Genomic DNA, 25,055 nt, shown 5'->3' with positions numbered 1-25,055 from the left:
ATTTCATTGGACAGGAGAAGTTCTAGTTGTATTTACTGCTAATATATTCTGCCTTTAGAATACCACACAGCTATGGTTACACAGATTTGAATTGTATTGTCTTTAATTACTCTTTCCCAAGAAGGAGCAATTTCTGTGTGCTGAAAACAACCCATTTCTTAAAGTCATATGATACGCATGTTTTTTAAAGCTGTGTTCACTTAGGTAAGATTAATTTCCAACTGTCTATTAAATGGGGTCAGCTCTGTTGTGTACACACTTCTGTGTCTTCTGAATGTTGTTGCATATGCATATCCTACAGTACCAGAAGAATGCAGTTCTATTTATAGCACCGTTTCTCTCAGCACAGTGGTGAAGTTTTGAAACAATTTCCTGTACCAATCTCACTTACCTTGCATTGGTTCAGCTAGCAGAATAATTTGGGACTGTACAAATTAGATTGCTGGCAGAGAAAACAAAATCAGAAGCTCTGTTCCAGAGGTACCAGATGCACATCAACCCCTAATGGGGACATGGTAAAACCAATGATCCTCCAAGCAGCTTTCTGTCACGGACTTGATGGAAGCATTCACTCTAGGGTACAGGGCTAAATCTAGCCAAGCATGATTCCATTAACCTTAAACAGTGGAGCTGAAAGCAGCTTGGCTTTCAAAGATCAAACTAAGTGTTTTGATCTATTGATCTGTTCCTGTTGCACCAGGATGTTTATTGGTGTATGTGTACATGTCCCCATCTCATTTCAAATGTCAGTGAAAACTTATGTCATAAGGTTGCTTTGTCCCCTGCTGTTGAATGTAGTCATGATACTCCATTCTTCCCCCATGTAGTTATGATACTCCATTCTATCCCCCTCCTCTGGATAAATGTTCCATCTAAAACCTTCTATTGCAGTTTCTGCAATGATTTATTCTGCTGTGATTTTATTCTACAACAGAATACATTTTTAAAATAATATTTAAATAAATTTATATTACTAGGAAATGAAGAACAGTTTATTCCTTGGCATCCCATACACTAAAGTTACTGACATCATGATGCACACATGTCAAAATTTGCCAAGGTCATCTCTAGGTGTCACCAACAGTCACGTATTTATGTGAATTTACAAACATTTAGAGAGGGTAATTAATGATGTGAGGTGCTTCAGGGGCAGACCCTTGTTCCTGGTCTAGTAGATGACGCACCCTCATTTACTGAACATTTTCTGCTTCAGTACTTGGTACAGTTTGTACCCTTGTGCCTGCTCTCCACCAGAGCCCCACGTGCTGCACAGCCCAGAAGTGCTACAGGTACCATGCTCAGCACACCTCACCTCTGTGTCTTACAGATTCTCACCATGGGATTGCATATGCTACTGCCATTGCTTGGAATTTTTGCCAGCATTGCTAAGGGCCACACTTGGGTACCTCACACAAAAGCTGCTGTCACATCTCCCATTTGCCAATTTTTCACAATCCTTTGCACTACAGTCTGCCAGTGGCCGCCACAAAAGCCCCTGTTTTCTGAGTAGCATGTGACTGACTTCCTTCAGGATTCAAGACCTCTTTACAGGTAGACGGATATGGGGAGGAGAAGGACAAAAAATTTTAGAACAGCTTGATTTGTGAAGGAGTTTTGAGAGGGCTGACTACCATCCTGGTAGTTTGTTTGCTAACAGCTTGATGCAGATGGTGGTTGCTACAGGGCCACTATGGCTGGTGTCTCCTGGGTTAGTGTTGGTGGGCTGAGTTGGGGGCAGAGCAAAAACCAGACACTTCATAGCTTTTCTCTCGCTTTTGATGCAGAGAGATTTGTCAGTTCACCAGTTCATTTCTAGGGGGCAATCTAGTTGTTAAGCTGTAGAACAAATCCTACAGCGGTGTGAGTGAGTGAGGATGGAAACAGGATCTGTAGGAGAAGCTTGGCTTGTGCCATAAGTATACTAGGTTGTTTGTTAGATACTTGTACAGTCAGATTTTTTTTTAAGTTTTCTTCCCCACCACATTGAGAAATTAATGCCATTGCTGCAGCTAATACACTTAACATAGATAGCTCTTTAATGTCCCTTTTTTTCCCCTTGCTATTTCCTGTTTTATTTTCATCAAATTTCAAAGGTTTACTATTCCTGATTTTGTTTAAGGATCTATAGAAGCATATTTTTCAGACTGTTATTTCTCTTTTGGTGCATGGTGTCTCTCACTGTACAGGTTATTGAGGATAACGGTGTTCGAAGGGTTGTGGTGGTTCCCCAGGCTCCAGAATTTCATCCTGGTGGTCACACAGTGATACACAGGCCTCCACATCCCCCACTGCCCGGCTTCCTTCCTCTTCCAGCCATGATACCCCCTCCACCCCGTCACATATACTCACCTGTGACTGGAGCCGGTGACATGGCAACGCAGTACATTCCACAGTATCACACTTCACAAGTCTATGGGGATGTGGGTAAGTAGCTCATCAAATATTGCAAGTTTTGTCAAAGAGAATAATGTTCTGCTCATTTCCAGCATCTGTTACGTTGTTGTGTGGGCTTTGTCAAGCAAGATTTACAGCTTCAATGGGAGTCATACGCAACAAAAATTTATGTGGATACCAGCCTTGATTTGGCTGAAGCTTATTATTCCAGAAGTTCTTTTAATTTATTTGGTTGTCTGTTCAGTGATCCACTAAACTTACAGATTACTTCTAACATGTATAAGTTACAGATTTTCCCAGGAAAGCGATGCAGAAAGTGTTTATAGTGATTCAGCATTTTAATCCATGCCTGAGCACTGTTCTGAGATCGCATGTCTTGCAAACATCCTGTTTGAAGCATGAAATAGGAGTTCTTAGTATTAAGGAAAAAAATGGTCCATTTTTCATAAAACTATATGCATTTAATTGAATGTGCCTTTGAAGTCCAGTTGGAGTAATGAGGTCCCACTAACCTAAATTTAATAAAGTGGTTAAAGCCATCTTTGGTAGTGCTGTTGATCTCTGCCTTTACTGTGGTTTGGAGGCAAAGTGTATTTGTGTTCTAACTAAGGGGCTGGTTTGTTAAATTAATATTTACATTTCTGGTAGACTTGCTTTTCTTTAGATAAGGCAGGTGCTGACACTTGAAAGACTTTGAGAGCAGTTCTAGCAGTTCTCTGTTTTTAGAGAAAGCTAGAAGCTATGAGGAGAGAGGTTACACACAACTTTTCAGCATTATATGATACTACTAAAATAGCCTAAAAATGGCCCTCATCAATTTGCTGAGCTTAAATAGTTACGATGAGCAAAGTGGTCAGATAAGAATATACCAATGTCTTGATCTTCCTGGAATTTGTAGTGTTTCTGTATTCTTAGGTTGTACTTTATTTCTTCTTGCACTACTTCTATAGTGGTACATTACTAGATGGTCTTTGGGTGCTTATTTGTAGTTTTATTAATTTCCTGATTTCTTGTAGATGGCAGTTGTTTGCTTTTAGTTTGCTAAATTAAGAAATTGGGGTATGATAATTAAACACATAAAATGGTGCTTCTTAATGGAATAATATTTTTTTAGATTTCTGCTGCCAGGTTATATCACTTTAAATATGAATTCAGTGATAATTTGCTAAACTGCTAATGTAAAAAAAATTATAAAGTGGGATTCTTTGTTTGCTTTATTTTCAATGTATATGTAAAATGCCTTTGAGTTTAGGAAAGTTAAGTATTAATACTGTAATTTGTTATTTATTTTCTACAGATTTCATATTTAATTCTGGATCTCTGGCTGTAGCTTTCAAAAGTCAAAACCCACAGTTAGGCTCCTATTTCAGGAGTGTAAATCTAAGGGGAAAAAAACAAAAAACAAACACAAAAACCCAAAACAAAACAAACAAAAAACCCAAAACAAACCCACAAACAAAAAACTAAATTAAGAAAACAAAAAAAAAAAAAAAAAAAACCAAACCACCCACGGAAAACAACCAGATGCTCATAGAGCACAGTAGTTCCCTGACACGAGCACTGAACTCTCTAAACTCTCTAAAGGTAGTGAAAAATAAAATTTCTAAATAGACACAGCTTATCTAGAAGTCCTCTGTCAAACTTTCTGTGAATTAAGTGGACTTCAAAAAACAACAGAAATTGAGAAGTTCTCTAATTTTTTTTCTTTTTATCCTTTCAAGGAAGTTCTTATTTGATGTTATTTTCAGTACTTCTTATCTCTTAAGGAATAACAAATAATGTATTCTTCAGACTGACTTATCCAACTTACCTGAAAATGAGCAAATTCTGTGGTGATTTTGAATTACGTATTTTTTTTAATGCTTTCAGCATTTATCATAGGCAGGGTTATACTGAGGAAAGACTTGGTGTATAAAGTCTTGAGTCAGTAAAGTGTTTTTAAGTATAAAGCTGAAATGAATACAAATGCTAGAGCTGGACAGAGGAGTTCACCAGTTCACAGTTTAATGCTGTCAGTAGTCTGATACTGACTTTTTTTTTAAAGCCAGTTCTGACTTACAGATGAGACTTTGGTGCTACTGCAGCACTGCCTGGGGTTACTGTGTACAGGTATAGTGCGCTTACAAGGCCTGGCCAAGCTGTCTTCAGTGTGTTGGTGTTTTTCCACTGCCCCATAGAACACAGGTTCTATGTTTCTGTACTTCTATGGGTGTTTTCCCTGTTGATTTCTGCTGAAGCATCATTAAAGTATTAGAGCTCTAGCTGCATTCCAAAACTTAATGTATTTTTTAATTCAAAATTAGATCAAACCTCCTTCAGTGTAGTAAAGTAGCACATTTTTTCTGTATAGACTTCATCTTGTACCTTACAGCTCAAGTAAGATTATAGAAACATTTCAAGAATAATTTTTAAGTGGAGAAAATAATGGGGGAGGGAAAGATTACACTCTCTTCCCTAATATTGTTGAAGTCCATTTAATGTGTATCAATTTACCTGCTGGACACTTCAGTTTTCAAATAGGAGTAGAGATATAATTTTACACATTAACATTGTGTTAATGTGTAAAATTAAATGTACTGGTGCACATTTAACTTACATAGCATTTTTAGGTAGATTTTAAAATTAGATTTGGTTCTTAATGTTTTGTTTTTCTTTCCTTCATTTAGATACTCTGCCTGCTCATGGAAGATCCAACTTTAGAGATGAAAGGTCTAGTAAAACATATGAAAGGTTACAAAAAAAGTTAAAAGATCGACATGGAACTCAGAAGGATAAGTTAAACAGTCCTCCGTCATCTCCTCAGAAATGTCCTTCTCCTACAAGTGAACCTAATGGACTTACAAAAGGACAGGATGCAGCTGGAATAAGCACAGGTTCTACCAAATGCAAGTCTTTGGGTAAAGGAAAAAGCAATTCTCAGACAGACACAGAAGCAGAAGGTAGGTGTTATCAAAAATACTGCATATACACACATATTAATATATGATGCAAGTCCAGTGTCTGGACTGGACGCATAATCATGTGTTATTATTATAGTGGCTGAACATAACATTTGTAAATAGAACACCACACTTTGACAGTCTCGGAATTTAGTAGCAGCCTCTAAGTGCCCTGACTTATATAGAGTGGAGTTAAGGGTAATCAACCTGCTCATGACATGGGAATGTGAGGCTAAGAAAACAAAAACTACTGGTACAAAAGTCTCCATGTAAATTTCAGGAAATATTATGAGTCACACTTCATGACACTGTTTAAAGAAAAATCCCTGCTTTGTTTGGAGTGCTTGCATTTTAAGGAATCACTGAATATTGATGGCCTGCTTAATACTGTAGAAAACATGGAAGGAATCAAGTGTCTGAATCAGAAAATATGCATCCAACTTGATAAAGAATATTCTGTAAAAAGAGATACTGCTGTTACATAAAATTGATCTATCCCCAACCACTCGCTGTTGAAAGACCCTTGTAGAAAAAGGCTGGTCCTCACATTAGTCCCTGTGAGTTCATGTTTTCTAAGACACTACCATAGGGAGTGTGCTTATTATTAATATCTTTATTTCACTGGAAAGCTTGTGATCTCCTAGATGGACTGAATTCACTCAGTCATACAGTCATTGTCATGTCTAATGAAGTGTCACTGTGCAACTTTGAGATCTCTGCCATAGTCCTTCAGATTGTGAACATAACGTCACAGACTTGTCATCAGCCAGGAGCAGTGTTCTCAGAATATGAAACTGTAATTGGTGATGCTGAGGGAAATAAACCATGATTTTTCTCAATTCTTTGAAGTTTACTTTGAGATAATAATTTTGTAGTGATGTATGTTAGATTACTGTAAACCAAAAGAATTGTGAAGAAAGTACATCTAATCAAAACCAGGAAATCTCAACCTATGAGAGCTGTTTAAAAACATGTGTAGATGATATCCTGTGCAAGCTTAGTACCAAAGGTCACATTTGAGATGCAACCTAAAATCAGGAGTTGGGAACTATTGCTCCAAACCTAAATATTTGTCACTATAGTTCCAGAGTGGCAGTTTTTTCTGTTTGCCTTCAGTTTACTTTGTTTGTTGGTGTTTATCTGGGAGCTAACTTTAACTAGGCACAAGTGGTGAAATGTACTGTTGTTTATGCATTAACAAAAATCATGGTGATGTTTCCTTAGAAGTATTTTATATGAAAAATGGGAACGTCCACTTCTCAGAATTATTTTAGGAGACATTGGGGAAAATTATGTACTGACACTTAGGCTTGTCAAACAGAAGGCGATGACTTAGAGTTGTCATACAAGTCAGAAAAGCATTTCATTTGTTTCAACAGCATAAATCATCTTAGAAACAGAGAGTTGTAAATAGATTTGATCTATGTTTTTTGAAGAATTTTGTCAGGCTTTGTTTTTCTTTTATGTTTAGTTTAAGGCGGGTTAAATGAATTAAAAATGCCTGGCCACACCTTCAAAACTGAGTAGGCTGTTCACTTAAGCTATTGAGATAATAAAATTTAAATACTATGTGAGAAAAGCAGATAAAATGCTTTTTGTAAGCTATAAATCCTTTATAAAGTTCAGCTATACCATCAGCTGGCAGGAAACACCTTCGATTGTTTCCCTTGCAACTATGGAGGGCCAGTAGTGTTACCAGTAGGCTTCCAGCTGATGAGCAATAATATATTTAAACTACTGTAACCTGACTGTATCTACATCCAAAGAGAAATCTGTGGGAAATATCAAAGATCTTAAATTCTCCAGAGCAGCAGTTGGTTTAAAGTTATACAATAATAACTGATATCCAGGCTTTCTGTATTCCATAAAGCACAGAAGGGCTTTAGAAATAGTTTTGTATTAACAACTTCTTCAGAAGCTTTTTTGGTTTCATGTTGTCCTAGATGAATGCAAGTTAGCAAGATGTTCTACTTCATAAATACTTTCTTCTGTGTGCAACTGTTGAATTTGAAGAGCTATTTCACTGTAAAGTTACTGCACAATATTCATGGGTACTTCTCTTTTGCTTTGATTTTGTTTTTTAAGAAAAGGATGAAGAAACAAAAGCACTGGAAGCACTTCTTTCTAATATAGCCAAGCCAGTGGTAAGTAACAAAAGCTTTCTGTAAAATCAGAATATATCTGTTGCTATTTTTACACAGTTGCCCCTCCGTTTCTCTCTCTTAAGTTTAAAGGATCTTTAATTCTCCATACTAAAGCAAATTCACTTAATTTCCTGTCACTGTACTGTAAACAACCAAAGGAATTTTTAGTGTATTAACATTTATGAAACTAAAATTGTCTTGATACTTACACTGCAGAATTCATCCTGGCTATTCTGTGAATCTGAGTATTAACAGAATTATTTAAAAAACATAGAGAGATTGTAACATTGCCAGTAGCATAATAATGCTGCTTAATGGAATATGATGCTTAACATAATATTACACTGCAGAATCTGTTCTCAATTTCCTGCAACTTTGTTTAGTCTTAACTGTTCAGGAAGCAATTTTACACACCACATATCTCTAGGCATGGGAGATACCTGGCAAGGTTTTGGAAGCATCACCAAATATGAGGTTTTGTAAAACGTTATATGCAAAGTAGAGAAGAAATATGACCTAATTCTCTTTTAAGAGTTTTTGGCAGCTTCAGGGAAGAGAGACATAAAATTCACCACAGAAAGGTGACTGTCAGCAGTGGACTTCTGACCTACCTACTTGAAAATTTACCAATATATTTTCAGTTTATAAAACTCATGCATATTTTTCTGTAGATACTCTTTAAAGCATTGTTGCCAAATTCAGTAGTTTCTTGAATTTTAGAGCAGGCCAGTGGTTTTTCCTTTCATTTTCTGGATCTTCCCTGGTGCCAACCTCACTGTGAAGATTTGCACATCTTTTCCAAAAATCTTCACCACAATCGTGAGTCCACCATCTTGCCTGAGTGCAAACAGTCTGTGTTCCCCATTGCAGTGTAGTCCATACAACTGAAACTTCAGGAAGAGCTTGCCACAGGTTTTTCCAGTCAGTCAGCTATTTTGTCCAATCATCTGCTACCTACTTTCTTCCCTTCACTTTCCAGGCAACCTTGCCCCAGTTTAGTCCTCTAGTCTTGATTCTTCTTTCATATGTTTCTTTACAGCCTAATGAGGAGAGGCCAAGAGAGCTGGGGCTGTTTAGCCTGGAGAAGTGAAGGCTCAGAGGGGATCTTATCAATGTATATAGATATCTGCAAGGCAAGTGCTCAGAGGATGGAGCCAGGCTCCAGTGTGCCCAGCATCAGACCAGAGGCAATGGGCCTAAACTGAAATACAGGAGTTTCCCTCTGAACATCAGGAAACATTTTCATACTGTGAGGATGTCAGCTCTGGCACACCTTGGCCAGAGAGTTTGTGGAGACTCCCCCTATGGAGATATTGAAAAGCTGTCTGGACTTGGTTCCGGACAGCTAGCTTTACATGGCCCTGTCTAAACAAGGGAGTTGGACCAGATGACCTCCAGGGCTCCCTTCCATCTTCAACCATTCCGTGAGTCTGTGGTTGTCCAAGCGCTGAGCAGGGATGGTATAGAGGAAGTCTTGAACACTTGGTGTCCTGCTGTGTCCAAGTATCAGGATGGGTTGACATGTCTTCAGTGCCCGTGTCATTGGTGGTTAAGCAGCATGGAGGAGGGAGGTGTCTGAAATTGGGATGTTAGCAATGGCTGCATTGCCAAGGAGAGCTCTGAACTCTCTCTGAATGAGACTGTGAGAAGAACTCTGTTCCCTGGGTGAACCATGCTGGCACGGGCAGTACTGACTGTGGTGGTGGCCATACAATCAGATGATCATACCAGGTGCTGTCCAGTGCAGTGTCCATTGTGCCATGTCCTACTCCAGAAAGCCAGGAGCAGTGCTGAAGGCTATGACCTGTCCTGAGCTGTCCCATATCTCAATGCCTGGGTCCAGGGCATGCACATCTAAATCAGGTGGTGGTCTCTGTCATGATCTTTCATTCACAAATACCTCTCAGTTCTACGCAGTATGGGATGCATCAATTTTACTACCTCCAAACTCCTGTTGGATTCTGACTTCCTTGAAGTCAGATATGGATCCCTCCTCCTTCCATGGAAGTGTTAAGTCACATTGATTACATGATACTGACAGCAGATGAGCCTTCTACTTACGGGTCTTGAACTATTTATACCCAGATGTAAATTGGAGTACTTCTGCAGATTGCATCTCAGTGTTTTAGCAAAGTCTTCACCAGCTGTCATGTCTCTTAACCAAATAACAAAGCAGAAAAGAAGACCTGAAAAGGCAAAAGCCAAATGAAGAATGATGCAGAAGGCTGAATATTTAATAAGAGACAATAAAAGCTGAAAATTTGAGGGTTGGTTATATAGCATGTAAATCGCTTTGGAGAACATCATACTTTCTGGTTCTGTGTGTGTTTGCAGACTTCTGGCATGTGATGCACCTCACTCACAGTTAAGTATCTTGGGTTACTGCGAATGCAATCCAAATTGCACATGCTAAAAGTGCTCTTTTGTTTGACCCAAATGGCATGTGTAACATATTTAATGAGGAGATTCACTTCAGCAAGCTGGATTGCTAATGAAGACGTGCTCATCTCGTTTCCACAGTGCTAGAGTCTGACCCAAGTATAATACTCTGCTTTGCAGAAGCACAGTGTTCAGAGTTGCAACCAGAATCCATTGCAGCTGTTCGCATAAGCATACAAAGTAATAAGTAATGCCACATTTTTTGAGAAAGCCATTCCCAAGTGTCTCACAGCACATAATAGTGGTAGATTCTTCTGATCTTAAATCTTGGCTCTTCAAAAATACTTATTTTTCCTTATGTCTCACAGAGGTAGAAAATATCCTATGTATGAAGGAAATGTAATCTGTCAGGTGGCAGTTTGGCATTAGCAAAGTGTTAGATGGGGTGTTCTGGGCAAAGCACTAAAGAAAATGAATCAGTAGGAGATAAGGAGAACAGTGAGAATTATCAGATTTTATAGGTGAGGGGAAACTCAAATGCTAACAGTCTTCAAATGCATGAGAAACAGCTGCAAACAGAAGAGAAAAGATTTATTGTTCAGTTCCATGGTGGCTAGGACTAGTAGGCGTAGCTGGTAGTAAGAGAGACACTGCCTGGACACTGGGGAAAAAGTTCAACTGTTAAAGTAGCTAAACCTATGAGCAGATAATCTTAAAATAGATCTAATAGTCCTAAAGTACAGTAGGTTCTTGGGAAACCTCTATTTGTTTCCCTCAGGATCTCCTGCCACTTGCTGCAACTCAGGAGAGTGGGGTAAAGATTGCCCGGGAGGGAACTTTATCAATTGCTTTCCACAACTCCAGAGACTTCCAGAAATGCTAGAATTTTACTGCAGTGGTTATAGATAGTGTTAATCTAGTTGGTGATTGCATCAAGATAGTAGTGGAATTTTTCTTACCAGATTTTAAAGAGAAACTTAAGAGTTTAGTCATACCAACATTTGATCCCTTTCAGGATATAATGTACAGTCCTGCTTGTGCATAACGCTTTGGTGACGTTATTTCCAAGGCATTGAGGCTCACATAATGTGATTTTTCTTCCTTTCTTTTTGCTATCAGTAAGTCATGTCCTCTCTGCTTCATTCTTGAAGCTGACCTATTCAGTTTTTTAGTTTTAGTAGATTATAGCAATTTGAAAGCACCAGTTGTGAAGATAGCTTTTTGATTCTGATACTCTGGTAATAGATTTTCAAAAGCAATTATTCCCAAAATAGACATACACTACTGTATCATATTGTAAAACTAGTAATTTCATGTAATGAAATGTGTTTTGAGTTCTTTTATAAATTATTGGAAACAGTAGGTCGGTGCAACATATAAACCACAATAGCAGATGTGCAATACTTACGAACAGCCACAAATTTCTAGGCATTCTTCTATAACAGATCCTAAACCTGCATGCACCTGTGCACTCACCTCCAAGCATATGAGCATCCTCATCCCCTAGCAGCACATATGGGTTTCAGACAGTGCCCACTCTTTTGGGAGTGTGGGTGCCCCTAGTCACACTTCTTCTTTGAAAGACGTGGCTGCTTCAAAGCTTTGTGTGTGACTGCATTGTTCCCTAGAATCTGTTGTTCCCTACAATCTGCTAATCCACAAGCCATTGAGAAGGCTCTCCACCAGGTCACATGCACTCACCTGAGCTGCAAATCTGTGCCTGCTGTGCCCCAAAATGCTGTTGCACCAGCTGGGGTGCACAGTGTTCATCAGGCCTGGATGGAGGCAGCAGTGGTTGGCAGGGCAGTTTCTCACATTGTCAGGCCAGATTTTGATCGTGGCTCTGTTCCACTCTGGTATCTCTTTCTTACCTGCCTCTCCCATTACCAATTTTCATGCTACCTCTACACTTCTAAAGCTGATGACTTCTGTGTTTCAGGAGCACCTTGTGATTCTCCATTTCCATTTAACCCACCTGAAGGTCACCGCCCTTTAGCATGATTATTCTGCTGGGACCACTTGTTGGCTAGTTGGAGGTCGCACACACTGGTTATACTCCTATTTCTGTCACACTAACTGTTCTTATCCAGGCCTTTTTGCAATGGGTAGGGTGCTCAGGCAAACATGACCACAGAAATTCTTCAGGATATTGTCTCTATGTGTATGTACGTGGACCTTGTGAAAATACCTTCATCTCCCTGTATTTCATAAGAAACAAGAAGGTGTTAAAACAGTCATAGTACCAGTGGCTTCCAAGAGAAAGGTGCCAGAAGCATGGTTTAATGAAGTGCCTGCTGTCCCGGGGTGTGCTTTGCCGTCCCTGTGCCTGGCCAGCACTCTGGTCCATGTTTGAGCAGCCCACTGGGTGGCGTTATGTGCCGACAGACGTCTCTGCCCTCAGCCCTCTGCCTGGCATTGAGTTTTTCTCATGGCATTCCTTGCATTTCCAACCTGATTTCATCTGTAAAAACTAGTTAGTAGCTAGTGTATCAGTATAAATACTCTGATTTGCTAATAGTATGTGATTTTTCTTTCTCTTCTTTGATCATTTGTTGCAAAGTAACATTTAGATACAATAGAATTTAAATGGCAGAGATCTCAAAACTTTGTGTTTCTACAGGTGTCAGATATTCAGGCAAGAACAGCACTGCTGATGTGGTCCCCTCCATCCAGTGATACCGGAGAAGACACAGACAAGAGTGACATACCAGAGGTTTATACTTATGAAGTGATGATTTCAAGTACTGGAAAAGATGGAAAGTACAAAACTGTGTACATGTAGGTGTTGGCTATTTTTACTTAGTCACTGCTGCATTGAAATATGTGGCTTAAAACCTCATTTAAAATCTGCTTGTTATCCAGAAAGTTAAATAATTAGGAGTTTTGTGTAACTTCTGTTTTGAAATTAGCTCTTCTTTTTTTCAGTATAATTTGTTTCATTTTATTATTGAAGTCTCTGCCATCAACTGGAATGTAAAGATTTTGTCCTTACATGTTGGAGGCATATTTTAATACCACTTTTGCTGTATTTCAGCCAGCTACACTAGACACCCATGAGTTCTCACACAGTGACACATACAAGTAGTGAGAAAAATAAATTGTATTTATTACTTTTTATGTCAACACATGCTCTTCCTCCCAGTAAGGTTAACCCTCTCTTCACTAAAATTGATCTTGGTAGGAGACAGTCTTATGATATTAAAAAAAGGGCAAATTTACACAGAACATAACTCATAGCAGCAGCAAAGCAAATGAAACTCTTCAATTGTTTCATTCCTAACACAATGGTTTTCAGTCAGTTTTTTGCAATTTGAAGAAATATGACAGTAAAATAAAGAATTAAGGGTATAGAGTTCTCTAACAATTATAAACATTTGTATCTAGCTAGTTTATCTTAGTCGCCTTCCATGGATTTCATGCAATTAAAAGTTGAGTATCTCTATCCAAGAAAGTAGCAGCAGAGAAATGACCTTTGCTAAGATAAGCTGATGTCAGCAAAAGTGGACTAACAGATGTTATTTTGGTGCCTTTTCTGTTTCCTAGGCTCTAATAAGTAGGTATGTGCAGTCAGGTACAATTTTAGATAATGGTTTTTGCAAGGCTAGACTGAACTGCTGTAGAGTCCAGTACTTCAGTGGTTTTTTTGAGTAATAACATACATGCATGCACATGCAGTTTGTCTTATTAAGTAAAAAAGAAAATAATTGCTACTCTTTAGAAAGCAGCAAACAAAAAAGTGCCCCGAAACCACCAGGGCAAAAGAACAGGAATAAAACAAGAAACCTCTAAAATTCAGAGATAAATGCATTTACACATTGCTGTGTTTAGCAGAAGACAAACTCTTAGCAAATACATTTCATAGAAGGTGTGTTGAGTTAGATGATACATGTCTTTTTTGGTAAATGTGTGGAATTCTGAAACAGTCTTTGAAACAAACTTGTATCTCTTTCCAGTGGAGAAGAAAATAAAGTTACTGTAAATGATCTCAGGCCAGCAACTGATTACCATGCAAAGTGAGTATCTCCCTTTCTCTTCATTAAATTCAGTGGAAATGTTTTAAAAGTTTCATTGTGTATTTGCCTCAGTCTTCAGAGATGGTCTTAACCACTTCTCACCATCTTTTGAGTCACAATCAACATTTTTGACTTCGCTGACCACTCAGTCCATTTTGGACAACATAAGACAAGATTGCTGCACATTCATCCTACATTCATGGTTTTTCCTTTATGCTAGCACCGTCACCTTTTTCTGTCCTTGGAGCCAGGTACAGATGCTGCTTTTCAATTTTCCACAAACAGCAGAGGAAAGTACCTTGCCCTGGAAGATGCTCCCTGCTTGGCCACCTGAAGGTCATATCATGCTACTTTTGCTAGGCTCCAGTAGATCAGTGAACCCGACCCCATATGCACGACAATATGTGCCCCCAGCTCAGTGTAATTCTACCCTTCTAGCAGAATTGACTACTTCAGTAGGTCAAAAGAAATAGCATAGGATTGGGAAGATGTGGTTAGGTGTCATTTTTCCCTCTTTTTTTTAAATATAAGAGGCTCATCTGGAGCTGAATTTTTCAAGGGATGCAAAGACTAAAGGCTTCTATAGCTTTGTCAGCCAGAAACAAATGTCAGAGAAAGTGTATCCTCCCAAACAAGCACAACTGGAAAACTGGTAACTGTGGATGAAGAAGAGGCTGAGGTACTAAACAGCCTTTTTGCCTTAGTCTTTACTGGCAACTTCTCTTCTCACACCTCTCCAGTGGATGGGGCAGCAGGATGGGGACTGAGGGAGGAAAGTCCCTCCCACAGCGAGAGAAGAGCGGGTTTGAGACCATCTGAGGAACCGGGACGTAAGTCTGCATCAGATGAGATTCATCCCAGAGTCCTGAGGGACTTAGCTAATGTAGTTGCCGAGCCACTCTCCATCATATTTGAAAAGTCATGGCAACCAGATGAAGTCCTTTGTGACTGGAAAAAGAAAAACACTGCACCAATTTTTTTAAAGGTTAGGAAGGAAGACTGTGGGAACTACCAACCTGACAGCCTCACTTCTATGCCTGGGAGGATCATGGAATACATCCTTCTAAAGGCCATGCTAAGGCACATGAAGGACAAGGAGGTGATTCAGGACAGCCAGTACAGCTTCACCAAGGGCAAGTTCTGACTGAAGAACCGAATGGCCTATGAACAAGTGACTTGTATTCAATGGACAAGGAGACTGCCGATGTTAGCTGTCTGGACTTCCACAAGACTTTTGAGATAGTTCCCCCACAGTATCCTTCTTGGTGGATGAGGAATTGTTTGGTCAGTCGCATTCACAGAATAGTGGTCAATGGTGCAATGTCCAGACAGAGATTAGTGACAAATGGTGTCCCACAGAAGCCCATCTTGACTGGTACTGTCAAATATCTTCATCAGTGACATAGACAGTGGGATTGAGTGAGCTTCCAGCAGAAAACACCAAGCAATTGCAGTGTCAGCCACCAAGTGGTGCAGTTGACACACCTGGAGGATGGGATGCCATCCAGAAAGACCTGGACAAGTTTGAGCAGTGATGCCATGGGAACCTCATGAGGTTCAAAAAGGCCAAGTGCAAGCTGCTGCCTTTGGGTGTGGGCAGCCCTGGTATCAACATAGGCTGCAGGATGAAGGAATTGAGAGCAGCCCTACCAGGAAGGATGTGGTGGTCCTGGTGGATAGAGAGCTGGGCATGACCTGACAATGTGCACTTGCAGCCCAAAAAGCCAATTGTATCCTGGGCAGCATCAAAAACAGCGTTGCCAGCAAGGTGGGAGAGGTGGTTCTGCCCTTCTGCTCTGCTCTGCTCTGATGAGACCCCACCCAGAGTTCTGTGTTCAGCTCTGGAATCCCCATCATGAGAAGGATGGTCACCCGTTAGAGTAGCTCTGGAGGAGGACCACAAAAGCTGTTTAGCCTGGAGAAAACTCAGTACTTAAAGGGGGCCTGTAAGAAAAATGGAGACAGACTTTTTAATAGGGCCTGTTGTGATAGCACAAGAGATAATGGTTTAGAACTAAAAGAGGGTAGATTTAGACTACATATATGGAAGAAATTTTTTGTACTGAGAGTGGTAAAACACTGGAACAGCTTGCCCAGAGAGATGGTGGATGCCCCATCCCTGGAAACCATTCAGGGAGAGGTTGGGCAGGGCTCTAAGCAGCCTGATTTAGTCAAAGATGTCTCTGTTTATTGCAGGGGAGTTTGGACAAATTGACCTTTAAAGGTCTCTTCCAACCCAAACTACTCTGTGATTCTGGGTTTAAAAAAAAAGTAGCGTGAATACAGCAGTTTACAAATAAATAACATTGTGAAGGCAGAAATGAAGGCCTCCTTAAGAGAAGTGCCTTTTCAGGAGGTAATGGCAAGTGTAGAGTACCTTCTTAGACATGACTGAATGTCATGCCTCTCTTGACTGTGTGGAGGGCCCCAAGATCCCTGTGTACTGACCAAGGGAAGCAATTTAGAAAGATCCCTGTGTACTGACCAAGGGAAGCAATTTAGAGGCAGCTGCTAGGAAGCACAGGGAACAGAAGTGTGTCAGATAATGGGTCCCAGTTAACAATGTTCTGCCTCCTTCCACATTGAGTTTAGGGGAGGATTTGCCATGTACAATAGCCTTTTTGACATTTGCTCAAATGGGAGAGCTAGATTCCCAGGCTTTGGTGTGAAGGGGTCTACACCTCCCAGAGCTGTTTTCCAGAGTATTGTCTTGGTTGTCAGGCTTCAAGCAAATGAGAGTTGCTCTGTTCTCATCACAGCCCTCATTTAATTTGAGCCCCTGTATTACCTGGAGCACAAGGTCAGGAGTGGGATGAATGGTAAGCTGGCTCTAAGCTCTTTCCTGTCAAAGTGTTTACCTGTGATTTTGTTCCTATTTTTATTATTTTTAGGTATATAAATTAAAGTCGAAAATTCATGGAGCATAAGGGTCAGTGCCTGGAATTACTTTTTTTTCTGTCTAAGTCCTCTTCTATCAGGCTACTTTCATATTTTTTCTTGCTTAATTCTGGTTGTTGTAGGCAGTACATGGGAGTCAGTCAGGCCATCCAAGCTCTACCTAAACAGAATTCTGCCAGTATGACCACTGCAGAAAATCAACAAAGACTGGAATGACTCAACCATCAAGATAACTGACATATTACATATTTGCAACTGTATGCAAGCACAAACAACTTTGTGTTCAACTTTAGTCACTGTTTGAATGTCTTCTCTCTGTTTGTGAAATCTATAAAGCCAAATTTCCTGTGATTTGCTGTTTATGCATCAAAAATTTATCAGGATTTTTGTATCTTCTTAAGCTGGCAACTCAGATCTTATATTGGTAATCAGAGGAAAGGGTTTTTTGGAGAGTTTTGGGTTTGGGTTTTTTTCAAAGGAACAGATGAATAAGAAGAAAGTAATGTGCCATTGACCCAAAGAAGAGGCGAGGCATAGCTGCACAGCTTAGGGGGCAGGGGGAAACCAGATGATTATCATGAATTTCCTTTTGGAGACAAGCCTTTTGAAAAACAAGCCATGTCTCTTTGAGACAGAAGCAAAATTCACTCTTTTGAAGTATGTGGAGCGCTAATTCATAGCCTTACTAAAGGAAAGGACAAGGTGAACACACTCAGCAGGACACTCATTTGAGTGCAGAAGATACTCTGAAAATACATCAGCAGCTTTTGTTGTGCTCATCTGACGAAAGCACTTGCAGAAGAATTATTCATAATATAAGTTTATATCTCTACAACAGATAATGAGCCTGCAAAATAATACCATTATTTTCCAACCATAGTGCTGCTAATAACAGACATATTTCAAATATAATTGTGAGACTAAAGCCGACCATTGGTAATGATGTACATCTGAAGTAAAGGACTCTTTTCTTTCTTATTGCTTTTATTGACTGAGATGTTTCCCCCACTTATTTATTTATAACAGTGATATTTTAATAATGAAGCAGCAAGGCAGCAACTTAATTCCAAATGCTTGGTTTTCTTTGGAAACTATACAGATTTTGAAGCAGAATGTTATTGATTCTCTTCCACTTTAGAGTCCAAGTAGAATGCAACTGTGTAAAGGGGAGCCCTTCAGAAACAGAGAGTTTTACCACGGCGAGTTGTGAACCTGATGCTCCAAATCTGCCCAGGATAACTAATCGGACCAAAAATTCTCTTACTCTGCAGTGGAAGGTAAGGATTGCTTTACAGCCTTTAAAAGAAATATTTTAAACTCTTCACAATTGTTGTGGATTTATCAATAAAATACCAGTTTATTGAAATCAAAATTTTTTGTCAAACTTACTAATTTGAGTCACAGTTCCCTGATTGGAAATAGATTTACTGGGTTAAATGTGGGCTTGAGTAAAAAGAGAAGGATTTACAGAAAAGCAAGGAGTCTTTCAAGGTAAAATTACTGAGTTCAGTACCCAATGCGTTTCAAGGACTAAATTAGAAAAAAAAACTATAAACATGGAACAAGCATTATTTGTATGGCAACTAAAGTAGGGCTGTCTTGGCAAGTGAAACAGTTACATAAGGAGAGCATTGCTTGTCTTCCACTGTTCTTCTTGTGGTTTGGCCCATACATGCATTTTTAAGTGTCTTGTGTCGAGCTAGAATTCTAATTTTCCTGTTTTCCTGTTACAGGCATCTTGTGATAATGGTTCCAAAATCCACAGTTACCTTTTAGAATGGGATGAAGTAAGCAAGTTATTATATTGTATTTTTAGTCCTCTATTTTTTAAGTGGCTGTATGTGATTGTGCACATTAAAAGTTATGTGAAAATTAAGATTTCTTAATTTAGAAGCGTGTGACAAATATGTTATTCCTGACGCAATTATTAAAATACAGTTACTGCTCAGGTTTTTTTCTCGAGGGATATAAAATAAAAGGATCTTAATTGCATGATTCTGCCACTCTTCATAGTGGCTTTTTCACTCATAGTCCAATACCGTGTTCAAGAGCTGACACGGAAGGGTCATTTTCCTGTAGCAGTCTTTCTTTTTTAATAAGTGAGTGGATCAACTATGGCCCTGCAATGATCTTGCAGTCTCTACCTAGCTATCCTGAGATGGTAGAGGTGCAGTATCTTCATGGCTTTTATTCTTTCAGCCCCAAGGAGCTGGGAAATAGAAAGGAAGGAAAAAAGCTGCTAATTTAAGTTTCATATGCTACTGCCTCACCATATGGAGATTTTTGAGTTATATTTAATTTCAAAAAAGGATTTTACTTCATGTTTGTGTGTATACTTTAATTGATGTGTGCATATGTAATAAGGTCAATAATGTGATTAACTTATTACTTTTTAGGGAAAAGGAAATGGAGAGTTTTGCCAGTGTTATTACGGTCAACAGAAGCAGTACAGGATCACTAAACTATCACCAGCAATGGGGTACACCTTTAGGCTAGCAGCCAAAAATGACATGGGAATGAGGTAAATGCTATTACATACCTAAATATGGAAAGCATATGCATCCATGTGTGTGCTACTTTAGGAAAAACATGTGGTGGCAATTTAAAGAAAAAAGTCTTATGTCCAAATGGTCTGAAAGGGAATATAAAATATATAGTACTTCAGTTGAGAGGGACCTAGAGTGATCATCTAGTCCAACTCCTTATTTAACTCACAGTATGTGATTGGATTATTCTTTTTGCAGATAGCCTTTGTGCTATTGGGATATTGTCCCTTCATCTGTCTGTTAGTCTCCTGTTACCTTGGGAAATAGACAGAATATGATATTACCATATCAAGGAATTATTTGGAAGTTTTAGCCCTTATTATCAATGCTTAACATATGTGGTTCATGCTGTTAATTACTACTTTTCAGATGTCACAGAGCACCAAACTTTGTTTTGAATTTTTGAATTAATGTCATGTGACTTCAGTGGAGAATATAAGTAAGAACTTGGAAAAAAAATATTTTGTGAAGTTATGCTTGCATTACTGTGTGTATTAGTTCTTGAGTGGGCTTCTTGGTCATCAGGCAAAGCAGATGCAGCTGGCTAACAATCACACTGCCAGAGCTCATCTCCCCTACAGCAGACTCCTGGTGTCCACGCTACCTAGTAGTACTTGGACCTTGAGGTCCTGTGGGTATAAAAATGGAGCTTCCCTCACCATCAACGTAAAATTGCTTTTTGTGTCTGTTTTTCTAATTCAGATATTCTGAACATTGTGCTGCAGCTCACTAAAGTGGTGGTTTTATAGCATGAAATAGAGGATGTGTTGTGTGTCCTTTATCTGGCAGAAGAAGGTGCTTGAAGGAGCAGTGCCTGTTTGGCCAGTGTTAAAGAACAGTGTAAAGAGTAGGGAGCCAGACCCTGGGTCATAATTCATGCTGGGCAGAAGGAATCTGCTGCAGACTGTTAAGTATGTGAAAAAATACAGCTGGCTCAGGAGAGCTGAAGCATGTGTTGGGAGGCTTTGGAGCGTACTCAGGGAATGCATTGCATAAGGTGCCTATTCCTGTGTCTTTTCTTAAGTACTTGTTTTGTGCTACTGTCAGAGGACACTGTAGTGAACTAGAATGACTTTTGGTGTGCTCCAGTAGTCTTTATTACATTACTGCCTTCTGGATGATGTTCCAGGAATTAATTATTCTCTTGAGCTGCTCCTGGACTTTATCTTGTTGAGATTCAGTTGGAACTGTTAAAAATAAAGACAGGAAGAGAGCTGGCAGTTAAGCAGGGTCCAGTGCTTGGGCTCTCTTCCTGTTCCCCTTTTACATCTGAGTGTAGCTGTACCCTCTAGGAATAGCAGCACATTTTACAGATCCTCCAGCGTAAGCTTTGAAGACACTGATCGGTTAAGTACCCTTCTTAAACTAATCACACTGAATAGATTTTTAAATCAGTATTTCATAGCCTTGTGAAGATGTACTTTATTGTCTTTGTGGTATTATTTAATTAAGAAGTCTCTTGAAATTATATTTATTAGTGTAGAGTGCCTGTTTATCCCTTATGAAGAGTGTTGAGAGCATTAGGCATCTGGAGACAGAATTTTGTCTAAATAATTTTACCAAGAAGAACAGATATTTTATCTCTAAGTTAATAATGTTTAAATTTAATTCTAACCTACATGAAACAATGGTTAAATAAAACTGGAAAAATAAAATCTATTTTCAAAGATAGTACTGTACTTCTGAGGGAATTGTTTAATAGTCATTCAAATATGCTATGGCTGGAACTCAGTTTATTTTCAGTGTATTTTGGAGTGGTTCAAGCAAGTTTAGCGATGAAATCTTTTTAAGATGTGGAGTTTTTTACCTTATATCTACTGGTAAGGTGACTCCTTCAATAGTTTGTTTTGAAAAGAGTTAGACATACTACTTTCATCTAACCTCTCTTCATGCTTTCTTCAGGCTCCCTATAAAATGATAATTTTTTTTAGTAAGTATATTGTAGGTATCCATTTAATTTCCATTCCAGAAATTTTCTTGCTTGTGACTTCTTACAAGAAAATAAATTACTATTCTCACAAATTTGGAAGTTTTCTCTTGTTTTTTACTTTTTTCCTTCTTGCTGCACATCTCTTTGGCAGTCCTCACAGACAATATGTTCAATATGTTTGTTTTCTGTGCTATCAACACTCTTGATAATGTGTTGTTTGTAAGATTTTTTCCTTTAAATGCCAAAAAATACCTCAGTGCAGACCAAAATTATAACATGTACATCACTATAATATACGTTGAGTAAGAGAGAAAGTGAAATTAAATTATCTTTTTATTGAGATTTTTCAGGCAAGTGGGGTTCAAAACACATGAAATATTTTACTGGTATCTTTGTTTAAGCTATACAGAGGGTTTTATTTTCAGGGCTTCCTGATGGTCCCTTAGGTAATCCTTAACTTTTAGATTAAAATTACACCTTTAAATTAATTTCATATGGTTAAAAAAACTAGTCTAGCTTTAGGCTTGTGATTCTTCAGATCTGATGTAAAGCAGCAAAGCCAGCTGAGAGAAGGTGGGCCTTTTCAGTCTATCTGGATGCACGTCAGGCTATCTGTGCAAGCAAACTACCTGTTCACTGACTTTTGCATCCCCCTGTTTCACAGTAGCTCTTTGTATGCAATTTGTATTTTCCCCACAAGGTGTATCTAATCTAAATCAGATAAGGATAACATTTGAGTTAGGAGATTTACTGGTATGCACTCTACTTCTTTTTCTGCAATAAAACTTTCATTTTATCAACTCTTAAGTTGCTCACCACTGAATGAGACTATTCTATTGTTTTATGGATCTCTGGAGAAACCAGTGCTTCAAAGTAAGCTCAGAACACATAAGCAAGTTCGAAGTCTTGCCTAAATGTTTATGCCTTCATGTTTTCACTTTGGGAAAAGTGAAGGGCACTGTAGTATTAATATATTATTGCATATAGAGCTTTAGTGTTTTAGAATACTGAGTTAATATGCAAAAGCAAAACATTTTGGTTAGCAAAACATTGTAATTATATCATACAAAGGATTCTTTCAATTATGAACATGTTTACCTTGTTCAGATATTTTGTTACTGACAGACTCATGGGCAAGTTAAGTTGTTTGCATGTAAGAGCTTGCAATTTCCATTGTGCATATCTCCAAGAAACTGTCATAGCTGTGTTTAGTAAGAATTTTGGTTTTTAGCTATTAATTATTGTGTCTAGTTAGTTTACATACTGTCTGTTTTAAACAGTGATTTTAGTGAAGAAGTCCTGTATCATACCTCAGGCACTGCCCCAACCACACCAGCAAGTCCTTTGCTGATTAATGCTGGAGTTACTTGGTTATCCCTTCAGTGGACAAAACCCTCAGGAACACCATCAGATGAAGGAATCTCATATATATTAGAGATGGAGGATGAGAACTCAGTAAGTTTAGAATACTTATTCTCACTATGTTTGATACATTATTGTATTAGTGTAGCAATGATTATTTTTGCTAGAATATTCTACAAGGAATTGTATTTTCTGAAATTAAGCCAATGAGTTGTCATTGCTGTGATCAGGCCACCTAGCTTTCTTCTTTTAATTGTATTTAGTGTTATTAAGCCCCATTTCTGCAAAGACTTTTAAATTGGTTGTAACTTTGTGAATTTGTATGTGCAAGTTAAGCCTTGTAAGAGCTGGATCATAGCAATTGCATCATGAAGTGTGGTCCCTCTAGATGTCATTTCAGACTAACAGCATTTGTTTTAAAAACTGTTCTACCATAGTGTTAGGTAGAATTTCCAGTGGCGCTGTATATGTCTTTCTTACTGATCTTTTCTCCTCTCCTGATTGGAAAATGGTTAATGAATTCACACCTCTTAAAAAAACCCCTGTGTTTACACAATGAAGGTGCACTTATTATTTTGTCAGAGAAGCATAGTATTTACAGTTTGAAACAGTAATTTATTTGTATGAAGTATGTTAGATTCTCTGGTCTGCAAAGATAATGTTTCAAATAATCTTATTTAATTCTGCAGGGATATGGTTTCAAGCCAAAATATGATGGTGATGATCTTACCTACACGGTGAAGAATTTGAGGCGTAGTACAAAATACAAATTTAGGGTAAGATTTTTTTCATATGTTTGGGCACCAGACTAGTTTGAGATTGACTCAGAAGTGGGGAGGGCCTTTTTTAAGGAAAACTGAATTTGATGCCAGTTTCTGACAATTTCAATCTCTTAAAACTGTCAGCTGAACACCTGCATTATTGTTTCTGCTGAAGCGATAAGAACCTCTGTAAGGGTGTAACGCAGTTGCAAGTATCTTGAAATTCCAAGTCAAAAGTACTTATTTTTAACAGCCAGGGTTTTTTATTTGGCTGGGTTGTTTCAGGTAGTACATGGGTGATATTACTTAGTGTAGCTATGGGTTCTTTGATAGTAAACACAATGAAGGTGTTTGGGTAAGGAGCAGCCCTGATTAAAAAAAAAAATTGTTAGGAAGTCATCCATATTACCGTGGTGCTGAGCCTGTTCTAATAAGCTTGAGGGCTAAACTTTTAGTTCAGGAAGAAGTCTGGCCAAACTATGAGCTTTTAGGTGTGGTTAAAAGGTAGAAACAGCATACTGGTCCTGGGAAGATGATCAAATAGCCACCAAGGACTACAAGAACTTGCCAGGACAGGCAGAGTTGAAGTAAAAAAAGGCTTAGGATCAACTAGAACTGAAATTGGCCAAAGATAACAAGAATGACATAAAATGCTTCTTCAGATATGTGAGAAGTAGAAGCACAGGGAACACATACAGAGGCTATTTCTAAATAGGGCAGAGAGGCAAGTTACTGATAATGCCAGTAAAGCAGAAGTTCTCAGTACCTTCTTTGCCTCTGCCTTATCAGCATAACTGGACCCCAGATCACAGGATGAGGGAGTAGAACAGGCCTCACTCAGAGGGTGGTGATCAATGGTTCCTAGTCAGGCTGGCAGCCTGTCTGAATTAGGAACTCCTAGGGATAGGAGGCCCCATGCTGTTCATTTTCACAACTGATCTTGATGATTGAAAGCACCCTCACCAAGTTTGCTGGTGACACCACATGGAGTGGTCAGATGAACACATCAGAAGGCAAAGCTATCTTACAGAAGCACCTGGACAGGCTAGAAGAGTGAGGTAGCAAAAACAGTATGAAGTTTAATAAAGACAAGTGCAAAGTTCTGCACCTGGCCTGGAATAACCAAGGAACCTATTATAGGCTAGGAGCAGCCTTGCTGAAAGGGACCTTCAGGCAAACTGGATCCTGGGCTGACTCAGCAGTGGCATTGCTGGCAGAGATAAGAGATCTTCCCTGGATTTAGGTTGTGTCAGATCACACCTGGAGAACTGTGTCTAGTTCTGATCCACACAATTCACAAAATACAGGTAGAGTGGGAGTTGGTCCAAAGGAGAGTCACAAAAATTATAAAAGGGCTGGAGAAGCTGCCCTATAATAAAAGTCTAAAGGAATTATATATTTTCTCATTGGAGAAGGCTGAGAGGGACCTCATCACAGTTTGCCAGTACTTACATCCTGACTACAGAGAGGGGGGAGGTTCTCCCTTCACAGGGAGCCACCTTGAGATGACAAGGGACAAGAGTTGCAAGGTGCACTGGAAGGGGTTTCATCTTGGTATAGTAAAGAAAATTTCCACAGTGAGATCAAGTAATCACTGAAACAGAAATGTGGTGGAATCCCCGTCACTGGATGATTTCAAAATATGATTGGGGAGGGTGTTAGATAATCTCACCTAGGCTCACTTTGCCC

At 38.9% G+C, this 25,055-nt stretch overlaps 1 protein-coding gene across 7 annotated transcripts in view; it reads left to right on the top strand.

The window, feature by feature from the left end:
• Positions 1–25,055, top strand: part of FNDC3A (fibronectin type III domain containing 3A) — a 110,889-nt gene that overhangs the window by 64,567 nt on the left and 21,267 nt on the right. For 6 of the 7 annotated variants that reach the window (XM_038134304.1, XM_038134217.1, XM_038134675.1 and 3 more), the window contains 10 exons: positions 2,187–2,424; positions 5,061–5,333; positions 7,419–7,477; positions 12,477–12,634; positions 13,810–13,869; positions 17,906–18,044; positions 18,501–18,554; positions 19,164–19,288; positions 22,524–22,698; positions 23,295–23,381. In XM_038134304.1, coding sequence (XP_037990232.1) covers positions 2,187–2,424; positions 5,061–5,333; positions 7,419–7,477; positions 12,477–12,634; positions 13,810–13,869; positions 17,906–18,044; positions 18,501–18,554; positions 19,164–19,288; positions 22,524–22,698; positions 23,295–23,381 — 1,368 coding nt within the window. Of the gene's footprint in view, positions 1–1,327; positions 1,552–2,186; positions 2,425–5,060; positions 5,334–7,418; positions 7,478–12,476; positions 12,635–13,809; positions 13,870–17,905; positions 18,045–18,500; positions 18,555–19,163; positions 19,289–22,523; positions 22,699–23,294; positions 23,382–25,055 lie in introns of all 7 variants that reach the window. The other variant, XM_038134754.1, reaches the window with a different exon arrangement.

Source organism: Motacilla alba, chromosome 1, assembly GCF_015832195.1.
Source record: "Motacilla alba alba isolate MOTALB_02 chromosome 1, Motacilla_alba_V1.0_pri, whole genome shotgun sequence".
Lineage (NCBI taxonomy): Eukaryota > Metazoa > Chordata > Aves > Passeriformes > Motacillidae > Motacilla > Motacilla alba.
This window is presented reverse-complemented; position numbering and strand designations above follow the sequence as displayed.